This window comes from Colobus angolensis, unplaced genomic scaffold, assembly GCF_000951035.1.
Source record: "Colobus angolensis palliatus isolate OR3802 unplaced genomic scaffold, Cang.pa_1.0 Scaffold35, whole genome shotgun sequence".
Classification (NCBI taxonomy): Eukaryota; Metazoa; Chordata; class Mammalia; order Primates; family Cercopithecidae; genus Colobus; species Colobus angolensis.
In genome coordinates, this window is record NW_012116821.1 from 7,215,227 (window position 1) to 7,236,414 (window position 21,188).

Below are 21,188 nucleotides of genomic sequence, written 5' to 3' on the forward strand. Positions count from 1 at the left end.
GGGAGGCGGAGCTTGCAGTGAGCTGAGATCTGGCCACTGCATTGCAGCCTGGGTGACAGAGCGAGACTCTGTCTCAAAAAAAAAAAAAGAAATTATTTTAAAAGTTATTTATGATATGAAGAACTCTCTCAAAACTCAACAGAAAACAATGCAACTGGAAAATGGGCAAAAAAACATGAACAGAAATTTCACTGACAAAGACATACGTATGGCAAACATATGAAAAGATATTCAACATCATTAATTATGGAAATGAAAGTTAAAATTACAGTGAAATATCACTGCACATCCATCAGAATGGCCAAAATAAAAAATAGTGACAATACCAAATGTTGGCAAGCATGCAGAGAAAATAAAACCACTCACATATTGTTGGTGGGAATACAAAATGGTACAGCCATTTTGGAAGACAGTTTGGCAGTTTCTTATAAAACTAAAAATGTCCTTATTACATGACCCAACAATTGCTCTCTTAGGCATTTATCCTAGAAAAATGAAAACTTACATTCACATAAAAACATGTATACAAATGTTCATATCAGCTTTATCTGTAATAGCTAAAAAATTGGAAACAATCGAAATATCCTTTTTTTTTTTTTTTTGAGACAGGGTCTCATTCTGTCACCCATACTGGAGTGCAATGGTATGATCTTGGCTCCCCGCAACCTCTGTCTCCCAGGCTCAAGCGATTATCCTGCCTTAGTCTCCCAAGTAGCTGGGATTACAGGTGTGTGCCACTACTGCCTGGCTAATTTTTGTATTTTTAGTAGAGACGAGGTTTCACCATATTGGCCAGGCTGGTCTTGAACTCCTGACCTCAAATGATGCACTCGCCTTGGCCTCCCAAACTGTTGGGATTACAGGCATGAGCCACCATGCTGGACTCCAGATATCCTTTAACAGATGAATGGTTAAATTGTGGTATATCTGTAATGCGGAATATCACGCAGAAATAAAAAGGATGTATTGATACATACAACAACTTGGATGGACCTCAAGGGAAAAAAGCCAATCTCAAAAAGGTACATACTGTATAATTCCATTTATATAATAATCTTGAAAGAATAAAATATACAGATGGTGAACAGATTAGAGGTTGCCAATGTTCAGGGAAGGGGATGTGTAGCTATAGAGGGATTACATGAAGGAGTCTTTTAGTGGTGGAAGAGTTCTGTATCTTGATTGTTGTGATGGTGACATGAATCTACGCATATGATTCTCTCATAAAATCTACACATGTGATTTCTCTCTATGTAAAACTCTCCTACTGCTGTGAGTTACCATCTAAAATTACAACTCTAATCATGTCCGTGCTTTTCTCAGAAGCCTTCAGTAGTTCCTGTTTATAGAATAAAACTTTAAACTCTTAACATGGCATTCAGGGTCAGCCATTAGCTCACCCCAAGCTGTATTTTCCATTTTAACTTCCTCTATGATCTCATCTCACCCTCACTACTGGACTATTACTTATAGGTCCCTGGAAAAACCAACAATTCCTTCAGACTGTAATATATTTTTCCTTATCTCAGTCTGTCAATATTTAATTCTTCAAGGCTTCCTTTAATATTGCTTTTTGCATTACCTTTCACATATTCCTTTGTCTACATAGCACCACAACACTTTGTTTAAACCTCTATTAATCTTCTATTATACTGTTTCACACTTATATATTTATCTGTTTCTCACAAATTCCTGTCTTATTTTTTTATCACCTAGAGATACCAGTCTATGTACATCAAAATGTAAGAGTTGAATGAACTATGTCCAGGACATGGAGAAACAGTGTGATAGGAAGCAGGTTTCTTACAGAGGCTTCCTGAAATCTGATCCTACTTTCAGCAACTTTAGCACTCCCTCCATCTTTAAAAAGAGACACCATTATTTGCATACCCTGTGAACTTGGGATTTGAACTAAGTACTTCCATGAAATGATTCTGCTGTTAATTACTCTCTTCTCTTCCAGGAGTTACCTTTTCTTTCCTTCATTTCTTTTATCTTCTTCCTGTACCTTCACTATTTTTATAATAAATAGGTGAACTGAAAAAAAGTTCCATTAACTCATCAGAGAAAGGATGCCATAAAACATACATATTGGGCAGTATGTGTTCCACTGGCAAATTACTTACAGTGATTTTTCTATTTGGCTTTGTAGCTGTGAATCTCATTGCACAAACAAGACACAAAACAAATATTTAGGAAAGGAAACAGGCAAAATAAGTCATATTGGGAAAATACTGTTCGTTATTATAGTTTGAAAATTCTTTAAAATGAAAAAATTACGAAAAATACAGCCCAAGTATTGAACATTAATTTTTACTTATGTAATAAAAGAGTAGCCCAAGTTAAGTATAATGTTCTCTCCATTATTTTATCCACAAGCTAAGCATATGGCAGTGGCCAGAATTCCCAAATAGCATCTCCTGTCTCCCACAGCAAATGATACAGAGCAACACTCACTCCATTCACATCTGGATAAATAGTAATAATGGCCATCAAAACCATAATTCCAGAATCATAAGATTAAAAGGGATTAAAAACTTTTTTCATACCATTATATATAATTAAGAAGGGTTACTTGAATAGAACACATTCAAAACATCAATTCATCTAAACAAAATATTGGTCTATAAAGTACTAACTCTCCAATCCTTACTTTTAGGCAAATTCACAAGAAATAAGCATAGAAATTACATTTAACAATAAATTCCCTATATAAATGACTTTACAGACTTAACAGGTCTGTAAGAAAAACCCTTATTTTTTTATTGTGTACATATTACATAAAACTGCTTTCAGGATCTATTATTTTTTCAATATCTACTGTGTTGTTTAGTGCCTCTTTTATAAAGTATCACAAAATATATTTCTCCAGAAGTTTAGAAAAATATTAATCTTTCTATAAAAACTGGAGTGCTTCCTGTTATTTCACAAAGATAGCGATACTGTCTATTATATGTTCCTTTTTGGTTTGGTTGTCAAGCAAACTCAGAGCTAAATTTTGTACATGACTGCTGCTACTTTTTAAAATCTGAATATTATGAAATTTTCTGTCCTTATATCCCAAACCATCATCCATTACTTGGCACGCACTATTGCATGTCTTTTATTATACATCTTCAAATCCTTTTGGGAAAGGGGTAGGTATAAGCATTAAGAGGGTGTATAAATAAGTATTAGCAAATAAAAGTAGAGTTTGGGAAAAAGTTTTATATGCACACCTTTGAAGATGTCTTCTTTTCCTTGGAGTGCTTTAGATTTGAAACTGAAGACATTATAATTTTACTGATTTCAAGTCCAGTTTGAAGCTGTAATTTTTTAAAAAAAGTTATAACATTGATTTGTAACATGCAAAAACATTGTAATGAGCTATCAGGTCTAAGTTTATAAATATAAAAATGCTTTTTGAAGAAGAAAAGAAGAAAAGAAAATTCAAGATACTGTTTTTGTATGTGTGAAGGTCACTAAGTCTATTGGTAATTACAATACTTTTCTGTTTATAAAAGAATAAATTATTTAATATACATATAGAGATCAAACTGAAAACAATCTATCCTAGGAGTTCCTTCAACTGAGAGTATGTGTATTTGTCAGAATTTCAAAAGATTAAAACACCTCTTGGTAATACATCCACGTATCATACTGGCTGACTGAGAATTTCATTATTATAATGAAAAGACAATTTAGGAAGCAGAAATTAGAATCTAGAACATAGGTTTCAGTTAATGAAAATAAAAATATAATAAAACATATATGGTTTACTGTGATAGATTATATAGTGCCATATTTACCTCAGAAGCTTTGTCTTGAAACAGCTTACGTTGATGTTCTTCTTCCTTCAGTTTTTCTTCTAAATGTTTAATCTTGTCCTGCAAAAGAGTAAAAACTAAGATTGTTATATAAAAACTAGAGCCAAATATCCTTTGTTTCTTTTCCAAATAGAGTCCTAGGGGGTCCTGATTCTTAAGAGTTTGGCAAATTAAGGCAGAAAATAAGAAAAAGGAATGGCACAAGATGTTAAGATTTTTCTTGGCTTTCTTCCCACTTCTTTCTTTGCTCCTTTACCTTCTATTACACACAAGGAGAAAACAAAGGGAAAGCAAAGAATATACACACACCTAGGCTTTATTAACTTCTAGCAACAAAATCATTATGATGAAACTTTTAGGGGTACTAATGGTGTAGAAGGTCAAACCATTATAGTCTTGGGTCTCAATGTTTCATTCAAAACATAAAAAAAAAAGTTTCTACTATTTGCATATATATGATAAGAGTGTAATTTGGGGAGAAGAGTGAAAATACATAATAGAAATATACAATATGGTCCTTGTTACTTAAAGAGCTTATACAGATTGAGGATCCCTTATCTTAAGTGTTTGGAACCAGAGATACTTTGGATTTTGGAATATTTTCATTACTAGTTCGGTATCCCTAATCCAAAAATTCAAAATCCTATATGCTCCAGTGAACATTTCCTCTGAACATTATATTACTGTTCAGAAAGTTTTGGACTTTGGAGTACATCAGATTTTGGATTTTTGGATTAGGGACACCCAACCTGTATTGTATGAAAAGAAAAAAAGAGTAATATTCACGAAACAATAAAACAACAAAGCAAGGAAATAACTTGACAAGGACTATATATATGTAACCTTATCTACGTAAGTATTATATCTTATATCTGTGGTGTGGTTCAGAATAGGAGGACAGTACTATTTCAAAGTGAGAACTTCCTGAGTGTTGGAGAGTTCAAGGAGGACTTCCTAGAGGAAGTACAACTCTGAGAAAACCCTATAAAATGGAAAGGATTTGGAGGGAAAAAGGATGAAGAGGGGAACTGCTATAGGCTTAAGTTGACTACAAGTGGTGAAAGACAATTTTTTAATACTCTTTAGGTAAAGTATCTGACAAATAAAAATATCCTGCCGTATTAGAAGTCAAAATTACAATTTCACATCAAAAGACAGCTAGCTCTGTCATACTGTGACAGAACACATTAACTTTTCACTCTATAGGTGAGAATTCATATCTGGATTATAAAAAGCTGTAAATGAAGTTTTATAAATCTGAGAGTTACTCTACATTCACATAAAATATCAATTATGCTTAACACTAAAGATTTATTCCTGTTGTCATCACTTCAAAGAAAGTTTACCTCAGCAGTTTTCTGAGTTGTTGTAAGTCTAAAACACTCTTTTTCTAAGACATCAAGCTTTTCAAGTTTTGCATACAGCTTCATCTGATCTTGTTCTTTTTCCCTCTGAAGCTGGGCCTAGAAAGGATACAAATAAAATAACAACCCTGAATTTGGCAAGTAATGCCAATGGAACAAGAATAATACAATTTCTGAGAATTCAAAACACAATGTAAATATCATAAGAAACATGTACATAAATGCACATACTTTAGGTGCTTACAAGCAAAAAACAAGAATATCAAACATGTTTTGTTATTTATTTTTTTCAATCTTAAAGTCATAATTTTTTAAATTTACATTTAAATTTTTTTTTTTCTGAAAATCAAACACTTTTAAGGAGCAAATATAACATGAAAAAAGGCCAGGCGTGGTGGCTCATATTTGTAATTCAAGCACTTTGGGAGGCTGAAGTGGGAGGATTGCTTGAACCCTGGAGTTTGAGACCAGCCTAGGCAACATAGTGGGACTCCTCCTCTACAAAAAACTTAAAAATCAGATGGACATGGTGGTGCATGCACACCTGTAGTCTCAGCTGCTTGGGCTGCTGAGATGAGAAGATTGCTTGAGCCTGGGAACTCAAGGTTATGGTAAGCAGTGACTGTGCCACTGCACTCCAGTATGGGCAACAGAGTGAGACCTTGTCTCAAAAAAAAAAAAAAAAAAAAAAGCGCAGATTAGATGTGTTATATTGAAACAAACTTGTTTATGCATCTTTATATAGAATATAAATTAATTCTACTACGGAAAACTTTTCTTTTTTAGAGAGAGTCTTGCTGTTGCCCAGGCCAGAGTACAGCAGCACGATCTTGGCTCACTGCAACCTCTGTCTCCTGGGTTCAAGTGATTCTCCCTCCTCAGCCTCCCAAGTAGCTGGGATTACAGGCCCCTGCCACCACGCCCTACACCAGGTTTTGTATTTTTAGTAGAGCTGTGGTTTCACCATGTTGCTCAGGTTGGTCCTGAACTCCTGACCTCAAGTCAACCACCCTCCTTGGCCTCCCAAAGTGCTGGGATTACAGGTGTGACCTACCAATTCTGGCCTAAGAAAACCATTATTAACAAAACCTGTATTAAATAGTGTTATTTACAAGGTGACCAAACATCCTCATTAACTTACCCTCTCTCTAACAAAGAAAAGCAGCTATCAGAGGAATAAAACATAAAAATAACATGGAGAAAAGGAAAGTTATATATATATATACACATACACACACACACATGCACATCTATATGCTATTTTGTAATGGCATTTATAACCATACTAATGTAAGGTATTAGTAATAGGGGCAACTGTGAGGGAGCAAGACCTCTTTCTATACTATCTACTCAATTTTCTATAAATCTAAAATGGCTGTAAAAGATAAAGTCTAGGCCGGGCACAGTGGCTCATGCCTGTAATCCCAGCACTTTGGGAGGCCGAGGCGGGTGGATCACCTCAGGTCAGGAGTTTGAGACCAGCCTGCCCAACATGGTGAAACCCTGTCTCTACTAAAAATACCAAAAGTCAGCTGGGTGTGGTGGCGGGTGCCTGTAATCCCAGCTACTTGGGAGGCTGAGGCAGGAGAATCATTTGAACCAGGGAGGCGGAGGTTGCAGTGAGCCAAGATTGCGCCACTGCACTCCAGCCTGTGAGACAACACTGAAACTCTGACTCCAAAAAAAAATAAAAAAGATAAAGTCTATTAATTAAAACAAAATCAAAAACAATACCAATAAACAGAGTCTTGGTAACCTGTGGTTTAATGACATTTAGGTGACGTCCCAGAGAAGAAGAGAGAGAGGTGGGACAGAATAATTATTTGAAGGATAATGGTTGAAAATGTTCTAATTTAATGAAAAATATTGACAGATTCAAGAATCTCAAAAGGTTCAAGCATTAAAAAACCACTTAGCAACATATTGTTGAAAACCAGTGATAAACGGGAAAATCTTAACAGCAGTCTGAGAAATGATAACACATTCTGCATAGAGGAATAAAGAGAAGAACTCTGATTAGTAACTATGAGATCCAGAAGGCAACAGAAATATAATCTTCAATGTGCTGAAAGAAGAAAAGATGCCACCTAGAATTCTATATCCAGCCAAAATATCTTTCACAAATGACAGAGAAATAGACTTTTCCAGATAAATAAATGCTAAGAATTGTCAATTCTTAGCATTTCTGATATTTTCCTTCAGACGGAAGGAAAATGATATCAAATGGAAAACAACATCTACACAGAAATAAAAAGCATAGAAAATGGCAAAAAATACATATTTTTGTTTCCTAATTTTCCTGAAAGGATAATTGACCATTTGAAGCAAAAATAATAATGTATTGTGGGTTGTATGACATATGCAGAAATAAAATATATGAAAACTATAGCACAAAGGGGAATCAGAGGACGCATACTGAAAGAGGATCCTACATTATATGTGAAATATTTTAATACAGATTTATGGCAGACTGTGGTTAGTTAAGAATACATATTTTAGTTCACAGAGCAGCTATTAAAAAGGATCATTATTTGTTTCAATATCAACTAGAGAAAGACCCTCATCTTATTCTTCTTCAGAATAGTTTGGCTGTTCTTGGACCTTGGCGTTTCCATATAAATGTTAGAGTTAAATTCCCTGGTTTCTTAAAAATCTGTTATGTATCTGACCCATCAAAATCCAGTATTGATTGGTACTTTTACCCTTCTGCCAAGAAAATGCAAGGATATTAGAACACTTTAAACTACTTTACTTCTTCCTAATATATAAGCCATTGTTCTGATGAATTTTAATTCTTTATATTTAAACCATATAAATCTTAATTATTGTTGCCTTATATAATATTCATTTAGATTTATCCACATATTTACCATCTTCATTACTCTTCATTCCTTCATGCATCTCTGACCTTCCACCAAAGGTCATTTGCCTTCTGTCTGATGTCCTTTAGTGTTCTCTAACTATCTCAGTCTTTTTAGTCTTAAAATGTCTTTATTTCTGAAGGATACTTCCCCCAAGCATAGAATTCTAGACCAGTATTTATTTTCTTTTAACACCTTAACTCTATCAGTCCCTTGTCTTCTGGGTTCAGTACTTTCAGTTGAGAAGTCAGCTATCACTTTAATTGTCGTCTCTTTGAATGTAATATATTTTTTTTCTGGATGCTTTTAAGATTTTACTTTTTTTTTTTTTTTTTTTTGAGACAGAGTCTTGCTCTGTCGTCCAGGCTGAACTGCAATGGCACGATCTCAGCTCACTGCAACCTCCGCCTCCTGGGTTCAAGCGATTCTCCTGCCTCAGCCTCCTGAGTAGCTAGGATTACAGGTGCCTGCCACCAAGCCCAGCTAATTTTTGTATTTTTAGTAGAGATGGGGTTTCACCATGTTGGCCAGGTTAGTAATTTTACTTTTTAAGCCATTATCTCTTCAAATACTGCTTTTCCCCTATTTTCCCTTTCCTTTCGAAACTCCAATTACACATAAGTTAGACCTCATTCTAACATTATGCCTCTTTTGCCTTTGAATTTTCCCATGACATTAAAATATTCTTCAAAAAGATACAAAATTATATTATCATTCCTTATAGAAAATATGCTCACCTGTTGTTCTAGGATCATGTTCTTTTCTCGCTCTACATTGAGAACCATTCTCTTTGTATATTCTAGTTGCTTCTCTAGAAGGGTACAACGGGACTGGGCTGAGCTTAACTGTATACTTATATCTACGAAAAAGACAAAATAATAACCAGTCAATTATTTGATTATCACATAGATCAGAGATTTGGTTATCACAAGAAATGTATTATGTGAATTCAATCAAGAGCTAAAAGTTCAGGGTCTCTTTTATCTCTGAGTATTGACTCTCCCAGAGTTATGACAATACATTTGTAAATAGCTCATTAATTACATAGAACTGGTTTAATATTGTCTCCTCCTAAAAATCCAGAGGGCACACTTCTGAAAGAGGAGGATGTCAGTAACTTGTGGGGTGATAAATATCCTGGTTGTTAATGAAAATAACATCATCTGGAAAAACAGAGGCTGAAAGCTTCTTACCTATCAATATATTTCTTCTCTTTCAGGAAACGCAAGTATATGCATCTACCACTCTCATTTTCCCCTGTTCTTGACTGCTGGCAGAACAGCTAATTCCACAGCAGAAAGCAACCTATTTCTAATCCTTTAACTCTTTACTTTCCTTACCCCTTTCTTCTACTTTTGTCCAATTACCTCAGAAATATTTTTCTCCCCATTTCTTCATTCTACTTCTAAGTTGAAACAAAAACTTGAGCCTTGTTTATAAGGATGAGTGTAGTGTAAAAATGAAAAAGAAAGTCTTAAGTTTTGAAGTGAAATTATGTAAAAGACTTATGTTCTAAATTTCTAAAATTTTTCCTAATTTCCACAGAAGCTCCCCCATTTGCCTATGTCTTCTAATTAACTTTGCTTTCCTCTCAAGTTAAATAAAATTCTTTTGTATTAATTTTTATTGGTTTTTATATTGTTTAATTGCTAGTGTTGTTCTGTATTTCAAATTCTAAAGTTTAGCGTTAACTGCAAATACAAATAAATAAAAAAATAAATATTCAATTACGGGTTAAATTGGATTTTGTTGGTTATTCTGAAAATATTCTAATTTTTAAACACAATTTGTCTAAAATCTTAATTTTTCCTTTAATTTCTAGGATTTATGAATTATGCTAAGTTAGATATGATAGAGGTAAGTTCAAAACTGTATCTTTTTCTCACAAATATCAAAAGGTGTGAGAATAAAGTCACAAAGTTTGAATATATATAAGAACAAAGATATCTGAGTACATTGGCTTAGACTAGGTTTATTATTTTTGAACTGTAAACTCTGGTAACTCCTGGTTTCTGAGAACTACTGCATTTCTTACCTTTTTTCTGCTTTATCAGCTCCTGGTGTGCCAGATTTCTCTCATTTGTTTCATTCTCTAAGGCCTTCTTATACTGCGCTGCTTCTCTGGAAAGAATGTTCAGGTTATCTTCAGCCTGTGTTCTCTCCAGTTCTAAACGATGAATTTTTTCCTGAAGAGTTTTTAAGGCTAAAATAAGAGCTGTTGAAAAAAATTTTGTCGATATTTTCAGTGAAAGTTTCTGAACACTTATAATTAAAGTAACATAAGAAAAATAAGCAGTATATTTTTGTTAGTGAGCCAGAAAAATGTACAAGTAATGCATATTCTTCCAAAAATGAAAAATAATGAATAACACTTTAAAGAGGGGCACATTTTCTCTAATATATCTTGTAAAAACAATATATCTATGATTGTATTTAGTGATTTCTAAGACTGAGAAAGGTAATAACCATGATTTTAATTTAATAAAATAAATATTTTCAAATGAAAGGACTTAAAGAAAACAATGTAGTCTAGGGAGCATAAGAGTCTGAATATGAATAAGGAACATTAAAATATAATTTCTACTAATTAACGTGGCAATTTAGGTTTAAAGTTAAAGGTTTTTTTCTCAGTTCTTGATGTATTCCATTTTAGTCAAATCACACATATTTATTGTTTCTTTGTCCATGATGCAGTATTAAGAAACAGGATAATTATAACCTAATGGTTTACCTGATGTCAGACCTGAAAGATAATAGTACACTATACCACTGTGACTTGTATTCAACTATATTAATATCTTCATGATTCAGATAAGTTCAGAGTTTTAACTGTCATATACTTTATATCAAGTTAGAAAGATGCTTGCTAGAGATTACCATTTGATTTTTATAAATGAGATAAATAAATTATATTTATTCCTCTTTACATGGTATCTGTAGCTGGCACATTGATTTGCATTATTATTTCTTATAGTTTATTCCACAAAACTAGTTTATTTATTAACAGCAACCATTATTATAGAATATTTTAAAAGTAGGTGATAACAGAATCTTAGAAAGGAATCTGCACAGCTTAAAATATGCCTGGAGTAATAAAATGTTTTCCTAATTCAACTTTAAGATCCTCCTACATTTCTATTTTAAACATTAAAATACTAGTATTTTGTAGTTACTCTGATATACTGGCTTCCTAAAATATTTTCAAGAATAATTTTGGATGTATGCAATTTCTGAATCTAATTCTTGAATAAGATGCAATTCCATTTAATTCACTAACATTCTAATCATCTGGTTTAGAAGGATTCCAAATCTGACCTTTTATTCTTCAAAGAGTATTTTCCTGTTTTCAAATGATGTTTTTATGATAACCCTGTGACATGTGTCCAGCTGGTTATATTAATCTTCATTTTATGGCTGTAGAAGCCAAAATAAAAAATGTCAAGTAATTTGTCTAAGTTCATAGAAACTTTTAGCAACAGAATCAAAATTAGGAGTTTTGTTAAGATTAAATATACAATCACATTGTATTCCACATAAATACAAAAGGTTTTTTATAGCAAGCTTTTTACCATTCTTCAAATTCTATATCAGCATTACCTTGGCTATTTGGGCTATGAAGTATCTTAGGAGAGGTAACCTCTAAGTTCGCAGGATGGCAATTCTGAGATGGTTCATTCTGGGTGAATGAGGGAACAAATATTCTTTCTGGAGGTTTATGATAACTTCCCACTATACTATGCATTAACTCAGAATCCATTATCTGTAGAGAATAAAGGAATGATATAATATAGTATCATTCTTATTTTAAGGGTGAACGCATTATATAAAAATTCAGGTGAAACTTTAACAAAGCAACATAATCATATACTGTGGAGTTGTATCTTTATGAACTTAATTATAAATTCAACTCTAATAAGCCTGGCAATAAAAGAAAGAAAAATTACTATTTCTTGTGTAAGTAGTATCGACAATTCTGCCTGATTTTCAATAATCATATACCCTGGAGTAAGCATGACATGAGTGCCGTGAATTTACTGGTTTCTCAGTTACTCACAAATCCCATATATCTATCATAGTCTGAGCATTGCTCTACAAGCAATGTGACTCTAGGATTTAAAGAGAAAGTACATATTCTAAAAGACAACAGAGCTTTTAAAAACAAGCCAATAATATATACTGATTCTCTAATACTGATTGTTGAATTCTAATGTATGGCTTCCTAAAGGATTTTCAAGGGTAATTTTGGATATATGAAATATTGGAATCTAACCTTTGAATAAGACACATCTCTGCTTAGTGTATTAGCATTTTAGTCATCTAGATTAGAAAGTTTCCAAATCTGAAGAATCGAGACTACTTAGTTTTGTTAGTCTGGTTTTTATTTTGTTGTTGTTTTTGTTTTGGTAAGAGAGCCCTTTTAACCATTTTAATAGGTAATTTTTGGTCTAAAATTTCCAAATCATTTTATTATCCTTTCTGCAATTTAAATATTTTAGAAATGTATTCTATTTTTTAATAGATTCTAGTCAATGTTAATTTAATTAATTCATAATCACATAAGGTGATAACTGCTCACAAAAAAATAACTCACTGGCAGAATTTTAAGAAAGCTTGCTTCAAAATGTAAATCCAAGAATTACACTATAACATTAGCTTATTTTGATTTTTGAGAGTTGTACATTTTCCATGATTTCACCACTGCCTCAATTCACAAGGCAAGAAAGGCAAGCACTTCCCAGGATTATATTTTCTGGAAGAGCAGAAGACACACTTCACTTCCTAAAATAGTCTACTTTTGCCATTGCCATGATTGGCTATCTCCTAGAACATTCTGATTGGTCTAAATTAGAGGCTGTAAAGCCTAAGGTTTGCTAAGATACTTGATGTTTTTTGTTCTTGCAAGGCAACCATATTTTGCTATTGTTATTAGTACCAGCTATCTCAGACACTGTCTGCTCCCCATGGGATACCACATCTAAGTTGTTCCCTCAAAAAACAAGAGATCAACATTAGTCACAGCTGGCTCACTATAAAGTGGAGGTGAGGCCCTAAAGTACATAAGTCCTGAAGATGGTTGTACGTCTTCAGAGAGAGGTAAGTGGTTAAAGCTATCCCAAGAACGCTGGAGCTACTCAAGATATCTGACTCAGTTTTCAGCTCCGGGTGGGTTTCTCCAATGATAGAAAGAATGAAATTTTGCTATTCGTCACTACACACTGAAGTTCTTGGGAGAACTCTGCTTCCTCTGACCTAAGTACAATATTATTTCACAAACTGGATTTTGTACCAATTAAAAAACTGGTCCAAATTTGAGGTTTTTAATGTATATGAAATAATGACTAGTTAGAAGGTTGCCAGTAAGTTAAAAATTAAACTACAGTTTATTTAAATTAAATGTGTAGACACATATTAAAGTGGGCACAAGCAGAATAACCCACTGATAGGGTAAAAACAAGATGAAGAAAAAGAAAACAGTAAAGAAACGGGAGGACAAGTGATGTTGTGACACAGAGCTCAGAGATTCTCATTGTAATGGGATCTCAGCTTAACCCTTATAATCTGGTCCTGCATTGTAAACAAGTGCATAAGCCTGCTAGAAGCTTATTTATATAAAGCACTGAAGCATCCTGGGAGAAAAATTCACTCTGAAAGAAGGTGAAATAACTACAAAAGGCCTTACATGGCTAAGGAGAGGAGGAGTGATTCTGAGTAGACTATGGTGGTGGTCATTCTAATTTATCTCTGACCTAGTGCCATGGACTCAAATGTGGGTTCTAAAAAGAAAGAGAGTTTAAATAAAAACTGAGAAATGTTTCATCAATATCTCTATAAAATATCAAGGCATTAGCTTCCCTGCTTTGTGTAAGATGTTATACGACAATGGAGGGGGAGTCAGATTGTTAGCAGTTTTGGCCCCTTTCTGGTGCATCGGTTAGTAGTATTCAGCAAAAGAGAGAGAAAGCAAGAGAGACAGTGAACAAGAGTGAGAAAGCAAGAGAGCAAGAGAGAAACAGAGAGAGAGCACAGATGGAAGGGACACATTCATGGGCGTGTATGAGAAATATTTCTAGGGAAAAATTTCTGAAAATACAGAGAAGTACTTAAATCCCAATCTCTAGAATGCTGGTATTTCTGATACCAGACTTAGCTAGCTGTTGGTAACTGAAAAGACCTCAGGAATTCTTATGGAACATTTTATTGGTGTCTGAAAGTAAGGGCAAAAGGCTATAAAATGTGAACCTCATTTGTATCAAGTCTGGGAAACTCAGGTTGTACCTGGAACCATTCTTTTTATTTTTTTGTTAAAATTTTTATTTACTTTTTATTTATTCTAAACACAAACAAACAAACAAAAAAACAGAATACATGTGCAGAATGTGCAGGTTTGTTACATAGGTATACATGTGCCATAGTAGTTTGCTGCACCTACTGACTCGCCCTCTAAGTTCCCTTCCCTTACCACCCACAGGCCCTGGTGTGTGTTGTTCCTCTCTCTGTATCCAGGTGTTCTCAATGTTCAACTCCCACTTACAAGTGAGAACATGCAGTGTTTGGTTTTCTGTTCTTATGTTAGGCTGCCGAGGATGATGGCTTCCAGTTTCATCCATGTCTCTGCAAAGGACATGAGCTCATTCCTTTTTATGGCTGCATAGTATTCCATGGTATATATGTACCACATTTTCTTTATCTAGTCTATCATTGATGAGCATTTGGGTTGGTTTACCTGAAACCACTCTTGACAGCTTGTGAACAACCAGGGAAATTACTCCCTGTCTTTATGGTCTATAAAATAAAGATACCCTAATTGGCCGCCACTAAGATCCCATTGCATAAAAAAACTATCCCCCTAAAAAGAATGCTCTAGACACACACACTTTACTGCAAAGTATTTTTACTTTTTATAGAGGAAAACACTTATTCCACAGGACTACTAGGGAGATGACATTCCTTTATTTCAAAAGTCTTCTATAGTATCTCTGACCATTCACCCAGAATGAACCATCTCAGGAAGCTGAGGCAGGAGAATCACTTGAACCTGGGAGGTAGAGGCTGCAGTCAGTGAGCTGAGATTGCACCACTGCACTCCAGCCTGGGCGACAGAGCGAAAGACTCTCTCTCAAAAAAATAAAATAAAATAAAATAAAAGTTTCAGAGCAGACTTCTTTGGTTCAAACTGAAGCACTGCTGTGTGACCGTGATCAAATGTTTAATTTCTCTGTGCCTCAAATTCCTCGTTTGCAAAATAAAGATTAAAATGGTATCTTAACCCAGGGGTTCCCAACCTCTAGCCTGCGGACTAGTATCCATTCTTGGCCTGTTAGGAACCAGGCTGCCCAGCTGGAGGTGAGTGAAGGTGAGCAAGCATTACCACCCAAGCTCCGCTTAGTGTCAGATCAGGGCAGCATTAGATTCTCATAGGAGCGCGAACCCTATTGTGAACTGTGCATATCAGGGATCTAGGCTGCACACTCCTAATGAGAATCAAACTAATGTCTGATGATCTGGAATGATCTGGGGTGAAACTGTTTCATCCCCAAACCATCCCCCTACGCCTGCCGCATCTGTGGAAAAATTGTCTTCCACAAAACCGGTCCCTCCTGCCTTAACATATAAGACTGCTTTAAGGATTAAATGAGACAACATAAGTAAGGTACTCAGAAAGATGTCTGATACATAGTAAATGTTGATTCATGTTAGCAATGATTATCCTTAAGGGATAAAGGAGAAGAACAATTCAAAGATAATTCTCAGATGATCTAACTTGGCTACTGTGTAGATATTAATTTAATTAATTTACCAGGGACTAGTACTCAAAGTATCCGAAGAACTATAAATCAGAAAGAAACACAAAACCCAATAGAAAAAATAAGCATAAGAGACACTTCAAAAAGAGGAAACATAAGTGGTTTATAAATACAGGAAAAGATGCTCAACCTCAGTAGTAGTCACGGAAATGCAACTTAAAACCACAAATTAGCATTTCATATCCAACAGTTAGGCAAAATGTAAAACTGACAATATAAAATTTTAGAAATGATGTAGAACTATGAGAACAGTAGTAAGTGTTGGCACATAAACTGGTACCAATTTTAAAATAATTTAGTATTATGAAATAAAATTGAATATATATTTCTTTACATATACATATATATATACAGATAGATATTACAATCTAGTGAATAAATCTTAGAGAAACTTTTACATATCATCACCAGGAAAGACATTATTAAGAATATTTGTAGCAGCACTATCTGTAATAGCAAAAACTAGAAATAGCCGAAATGGATAAACAGATAAACTGTGGTATATTTATACAAAATGTCCTAACAAAGACAATGAATAATCTGTGGTAAAGATTTCAATAAGGATGAATCTTAGAAAACTGTTGGGTGAAAAATGCAAGTTACTGAAGAAGAGTATCATAAAATTTTTTGTTATTGTTGCTGCTGTTTTGTGTTTTTTAGAGATGGTGGTCTCACCATGTTGCCCAGGCTGGTCTTATTCATACATTTAGAGTTCTAATTTTAAACTCATATTTCTTAGATCTTTAACTGTAGAATTCTTCGAAGTCAATGTTTAAAGCACCTTTCTTCAGAGAAAACTTCTATTTTTCTGCTAGGATCCTGAGGCACCCCAAACCAAAAGCATCATTAAACTAAACCTTTAGATTAAGATTATTTTTGCAAGGCTAATTTCAACTTCAGACTCACATGAGCATAGGATTGTGATGAGGAATTCTCAGGAAAGATTCTTTTTGTGTATTCCAATCAAAACCAAGGATGAGATAGGCAGTGTCATTCTAAAGAGCAGGCTATTTTCCTTAAATTATCCACAGGGGATGATTCACACTTTGGGGATCTCAGCTTTATGTTGCAGTGTCCAAACTTACAACTCACAATGCCTAGGCTCAGATTTCCTCTGTCCCATGCAAGCAGGACTATCTCCTTAAAGCCCAGGTTCTGGGCCATAAGGTATCAGAAGGCAATTTTAGAGGTAAAGAGTTTCTATGGCTCACTTATCTCCATGGAATTCGGCCTTCTCATTATTTACAGCCTTGTATTTTCACCTTACTTCGCTACCAACTCAAGCAGACTTAAAAAAAATTTTTTTAAGTATTTTATCCAGCATTTAAAAATGTGTTCTTTATCAGAAGTTTCTCTAAACATCTAGTCTGCCATATTGCTTGAAATAAAATACTGCAATAGCTTTAGACATACTTTAGAGATACTAACTGCTTTAGACAAACCAGTTTTTGTTGCATACACAGAATGATACTTAGGCTTCAAAAAAGGAAAAGGAGTTTATATCTTTTCATTCCAGCTACAATTCTCAAAAGTATTCCATACTGTAAAGTTTGTTCTTCTTCAGTTATAGCAAAGTGAATATTATCTGGTTAGTTATTAACTAAATAGAGAGTTCACTAGCAGGATTCAGATAACAGGACAAATAGTAAACAATCTATAGGCTGAGAATAAGAAAAAGTATCAGAACCTAATTCACGTCTTAGGCACACTATATATTCAACATTAAAAATATGCAATGACTTTATAGGAATACTATAGTAACCATCAAATTCCAGAAATTTACAGGCACTTTAAGTATTATTACACTTCAATGACATTCATGTATAATATATTTACAGTAGCAGCAAATCTTACATTTAATATACTGATCTTTTGACATTCGAATTGATCTACTTAATGTAATTTATAATTAACAAGAAAATCCCTCAATAGATATGAAAAAATCATTATTTTGTAACCATCACAATAAAGGCTGATTGAGGCAAGAAGCATCAATAACTGCTAAATCAAGGGGATACATTTTAATGAGGAGCAGGATATTTGCATGGTCCTAAAGTGTATTTCCCATAGAATGCTTATAAAATGCAAGAAAAAACTAGTAACTTAATAGTAGAAAGACAAGCAACACTCTGATAGGATGATTAAAATTAAAATCACCTATGAGAGGTAGAAGGCCATTGTGTGCCTCTGGATATGAAACCCGGAAAAGGACACAACATCACTTATGCAGTACTCTGGCCAGAACGCATAACCTGAATCTCAACATGAGCAAATACCACATAAACAACAAATGAAAAACATTCTATTTTTCTTTTTTTTTTTTTTAAAAAAAAAGCCAGCAGAGAGGTGGTTGTTTTCTTAAAAAATGTCAGTTTCATAAAAGACAACCACACTTCTGTATATGTATGCAGAAGAACTGAAAGCAGGGTCTCAGAGAGGTATTTGTATACCTATGTTCATAGCAGCACAATTCACAATAACCAAAAGGCAGAAGCAAACCAAATGTCCATTGATAGGTAAACAAAATGTGATATATACAAGCAATGGAATATTAATCAGCCTTAAAAAGGAAGGAAACTCTGACAGAGGCTTCAATTTTGATGAACCTTGAAGATATGATGCTAAGTGAAATAAACCAATCAGAGAAAGTTTGTCATATATGTGTTTCCACTTATATAGAAGTATCTAAAGTAGATGAACTTAAAGAAACAGAAGGTAGAATGGTGGTTGCTGGGGAGGAGTGAAATGAGTTAAAGAGTTTCAGTTTTGCCAGATGAAAAAGTTTTAGAGATTGGTTGCATAACAATGCGTGGTAGAGGAGACAAGTATGATAAAAACAATCTTTGATTCAATGGGCTTGGTTCCATAACAAAAGCATATGCAGAAAGCCATGGGAACACAAAGGAGAGGTTAACACTCTCTGATTGATGGAGAGATAACTAACGCCAGAAATAATCTGAAATTATGAAGAGTTTTGAAAGAGAAGTTTAGGTTAATATGGCAGAGTGAACATATATACTTACTTTTGCTTCCACTTGGAAACTCACTAAAATAATATTTAAAAAAAAGAAAGATATAAACCTGCAAAGAGAAGGATCAGTAGAGGTGACAACAAAACTTTGGAAAATGTAAAACAGATGTATGAGTAGTAACAGGCTTAGCTAATGCAAAAAGGCAGACTCCAAATTCAAGTAAGAAATGTGACTTTTTAAATTTTACCCAGCAGGATCCTGGAATGGCTCAGGAATTAGCCACACCTCTGTAAGCAGTAGGTAAGATAGAGCTGGAAACTAGAGAACAGGTTGAAAGTTTAACACAGAAGTAAATTATATGCCCAAATACCCTCTGCCTTTCCATGCAGCCATAAGAGTATTCTACCTTCGGCCGGGCGCGGTGGCTCAAGCCTGTAATCCCAGCACTTTGGGAGGCCGAGATGGGCGGATCACGAGGTCAGGAGATCGAGACCATCCTGGCTAACACAGTTAAACCCCGTCTCTACTAAAAAAATACAAAAAACTAGCCGGGCGTGGTGGCGGGCGTCTGTAGTCCCAGCTACTTGGGAGGCTGAGGCAGGAGAATGGCGTAAACCCAGGAGGCGGAGCTTGCAGTGAGCTGAGATCCGGCCACTGCACTCCAGCCTGGGCGACAGAGCGAAACTCCGTCTCAAAAAAAAAAAAAAAAAAAAAAAAAAGAGTATTCTACCTTCATCTGGGAAGATCAGAATGTTGTTTTGTTTCTTTCTGAAAAGGAAATTGTAGAATATCTCTGGACTGGGGGACACTCAGAACAACTGAGGGAGGGGCACCAGACTGGAAGCTGGAAGACTAATCAGTTCCCAGAATGTCGGCAGTCTATATTATTATATCCAAGTGAAGAACTGAGGATCCATTTTCTAGGAAATACGAATAGCTTAAGTTAATAAAGACACTAAAGACAATACAATGAATTGATTGGATAGATTTGGAGTTTCCAATCAGTTTTTTTGGTTTTTTGTTTTGAGATGGAGTCTCTCTCTGTTGCCCAGGCTGGAGTGCAGTGGTGCAATATCGGCTCACTGTAACCTCTGCCTCGCAGGTTCAAGCGATTCTCCTGCCTCAGCCTCCCAAGTAGCTGGGATTACAGGCGCCCACCACCACGCCCAGCTAATTTTTGTATTTTTAGTAGAGACGGAGTTTCACGATGTTGGCCAGGCTGGTCTCAAACTCCTGACCTCAGGTGATCCACCTGCCTTGGCCTCCCAAAGTGCTGGGATTACAGGCACGAGCCACTGTGCCCGGCCTTCAGTTAGTTTTTCAGTGCTCCAATCTTACATATAAGCTATCTAACCAAGGCTTACCAAACATTAGGAAAGACAGAGACCAAAGCAAACAAACAATAAGAGGTTTAGCAGGAACACAAAAACTGACAATATAGCATTAGTGAAGGTAGAATGTATAATCATTGAGGACGATGATAGATCCTAGTGAATTTGTTTGGAGTACAGTGAATAAATGTTGGCAGTAAAACCAGGCTAAAAACATGTAAGGGCCAAGCCATAAAGGATTTTGTATATCACATCAAGGAGTTTGTAATTTATTTGATTAGACCATAGGGAGGTAATTAAGGACATAAGAGGGAATAACATGACCAGGTTTGCATTTTGACAAGTTCATTCAGATGGCCTTAAGGTGAACAGACAAAAGAAGGAAGAAATTATAGGCAGATGGACAAATTAAGAGGTTACCAAAGTAATTCAAACAAGAAAAATATAGGTCTAAAATAGGACCGGAGTAGATGAGATAAATATGAAAGATGTTGAGAAGATATAATCAAAAGGACTTAGGAATCTGCTACAAATATGTAATAGGAGAGAGGAAAGACTCAGAAATACTCCTCAAAATTTTTGGTTGGGCAAATGGATAGATAGTGGTGAATTAACGGAAATATGGAATAATATAAAAGGGGCTACAAGTCTTAGGGAAATAATGAATTCTGTTTCAGACATGTGGAATTTGAGGTGCTTACAGACACAGAACTGCCCAGCAAGCAGACTGAAATATGAATCTGGAGGTTAGTGAGCATTTAGGCTGGATCTAGAGATAGAGATTTGGTTATCAATTAGATCACCCAAGGACAGTATAAAGAACAGCAATTTTCAGTGTGTGCATGTGTGCATGACAAAAGAGGTAGCTGAGACTCACTGCTTTTGCCCATTAGGGAACCACTGTGGGTCGTCCTCAGATGTGTTGAGACAAAATTTTATAAAAGGTTAAGAATCACAGATTTGGCTGGGCGCAGTGGCTCACGCCTGTAATCCCAGCACTTTGAGAGGCCGAGGCGGGCAGATCATGAGGTCAGGAGATCAAGACCATC

General features: G+C 35.0%; 1 protein-coding gene across 3 annotated transcripts in view; it reads right to left on the reverse strand.

Annotated features, from left to right (window-relative positions):
* Positions 1 to 21,188, reverse strand: part of CEP57L1 (centrosomal protein 57kDa-like 1) — a 72,654-nt gene that overhangs the window by 9,770 nt on the left and 41,696 nt on the right. For 2 of the 3 annotated variants that reach the window (XM_011952816.1, XM_011952817.1), the window contains exons 2-7: positions 11,629 to 11,791; positions 10,067 to 10,246; positions 8,769 to 8,890; positions 5,153 to 5,269; positions 3,789 to 3,866; positions 3,219 to 3,305 (exon numbers count right to left, since the gene is read on the reverse strand). In XM_011952816.1, the coding sequence (XP_011808206.1) occupies positions 3,219 to 3,305; positions 3,789 to 3,866; positions 5,153 to 5,269; positions 8,769 to 8,890; positions 10,067 to 10,246; positions 11,629 to 11,788 (744 nt within the window). In that variant the 5' untranslated portion in view covers positions 11,789 to 11,791. Of the gene's footprint in view, positions 1 to 3,218; positions 3,306 to 3,788; positions 3,867 to 5,152; positions 5,270 to 8,768; positions 8,891 to 10,066; positions 10,247 to 11,628; positions 11,792 to 19,538; positions 19,733 to 21,188 lie in introns of those variants that run through there. The other variant, XM_011952815.1, reaches the window with a different exon arrangement.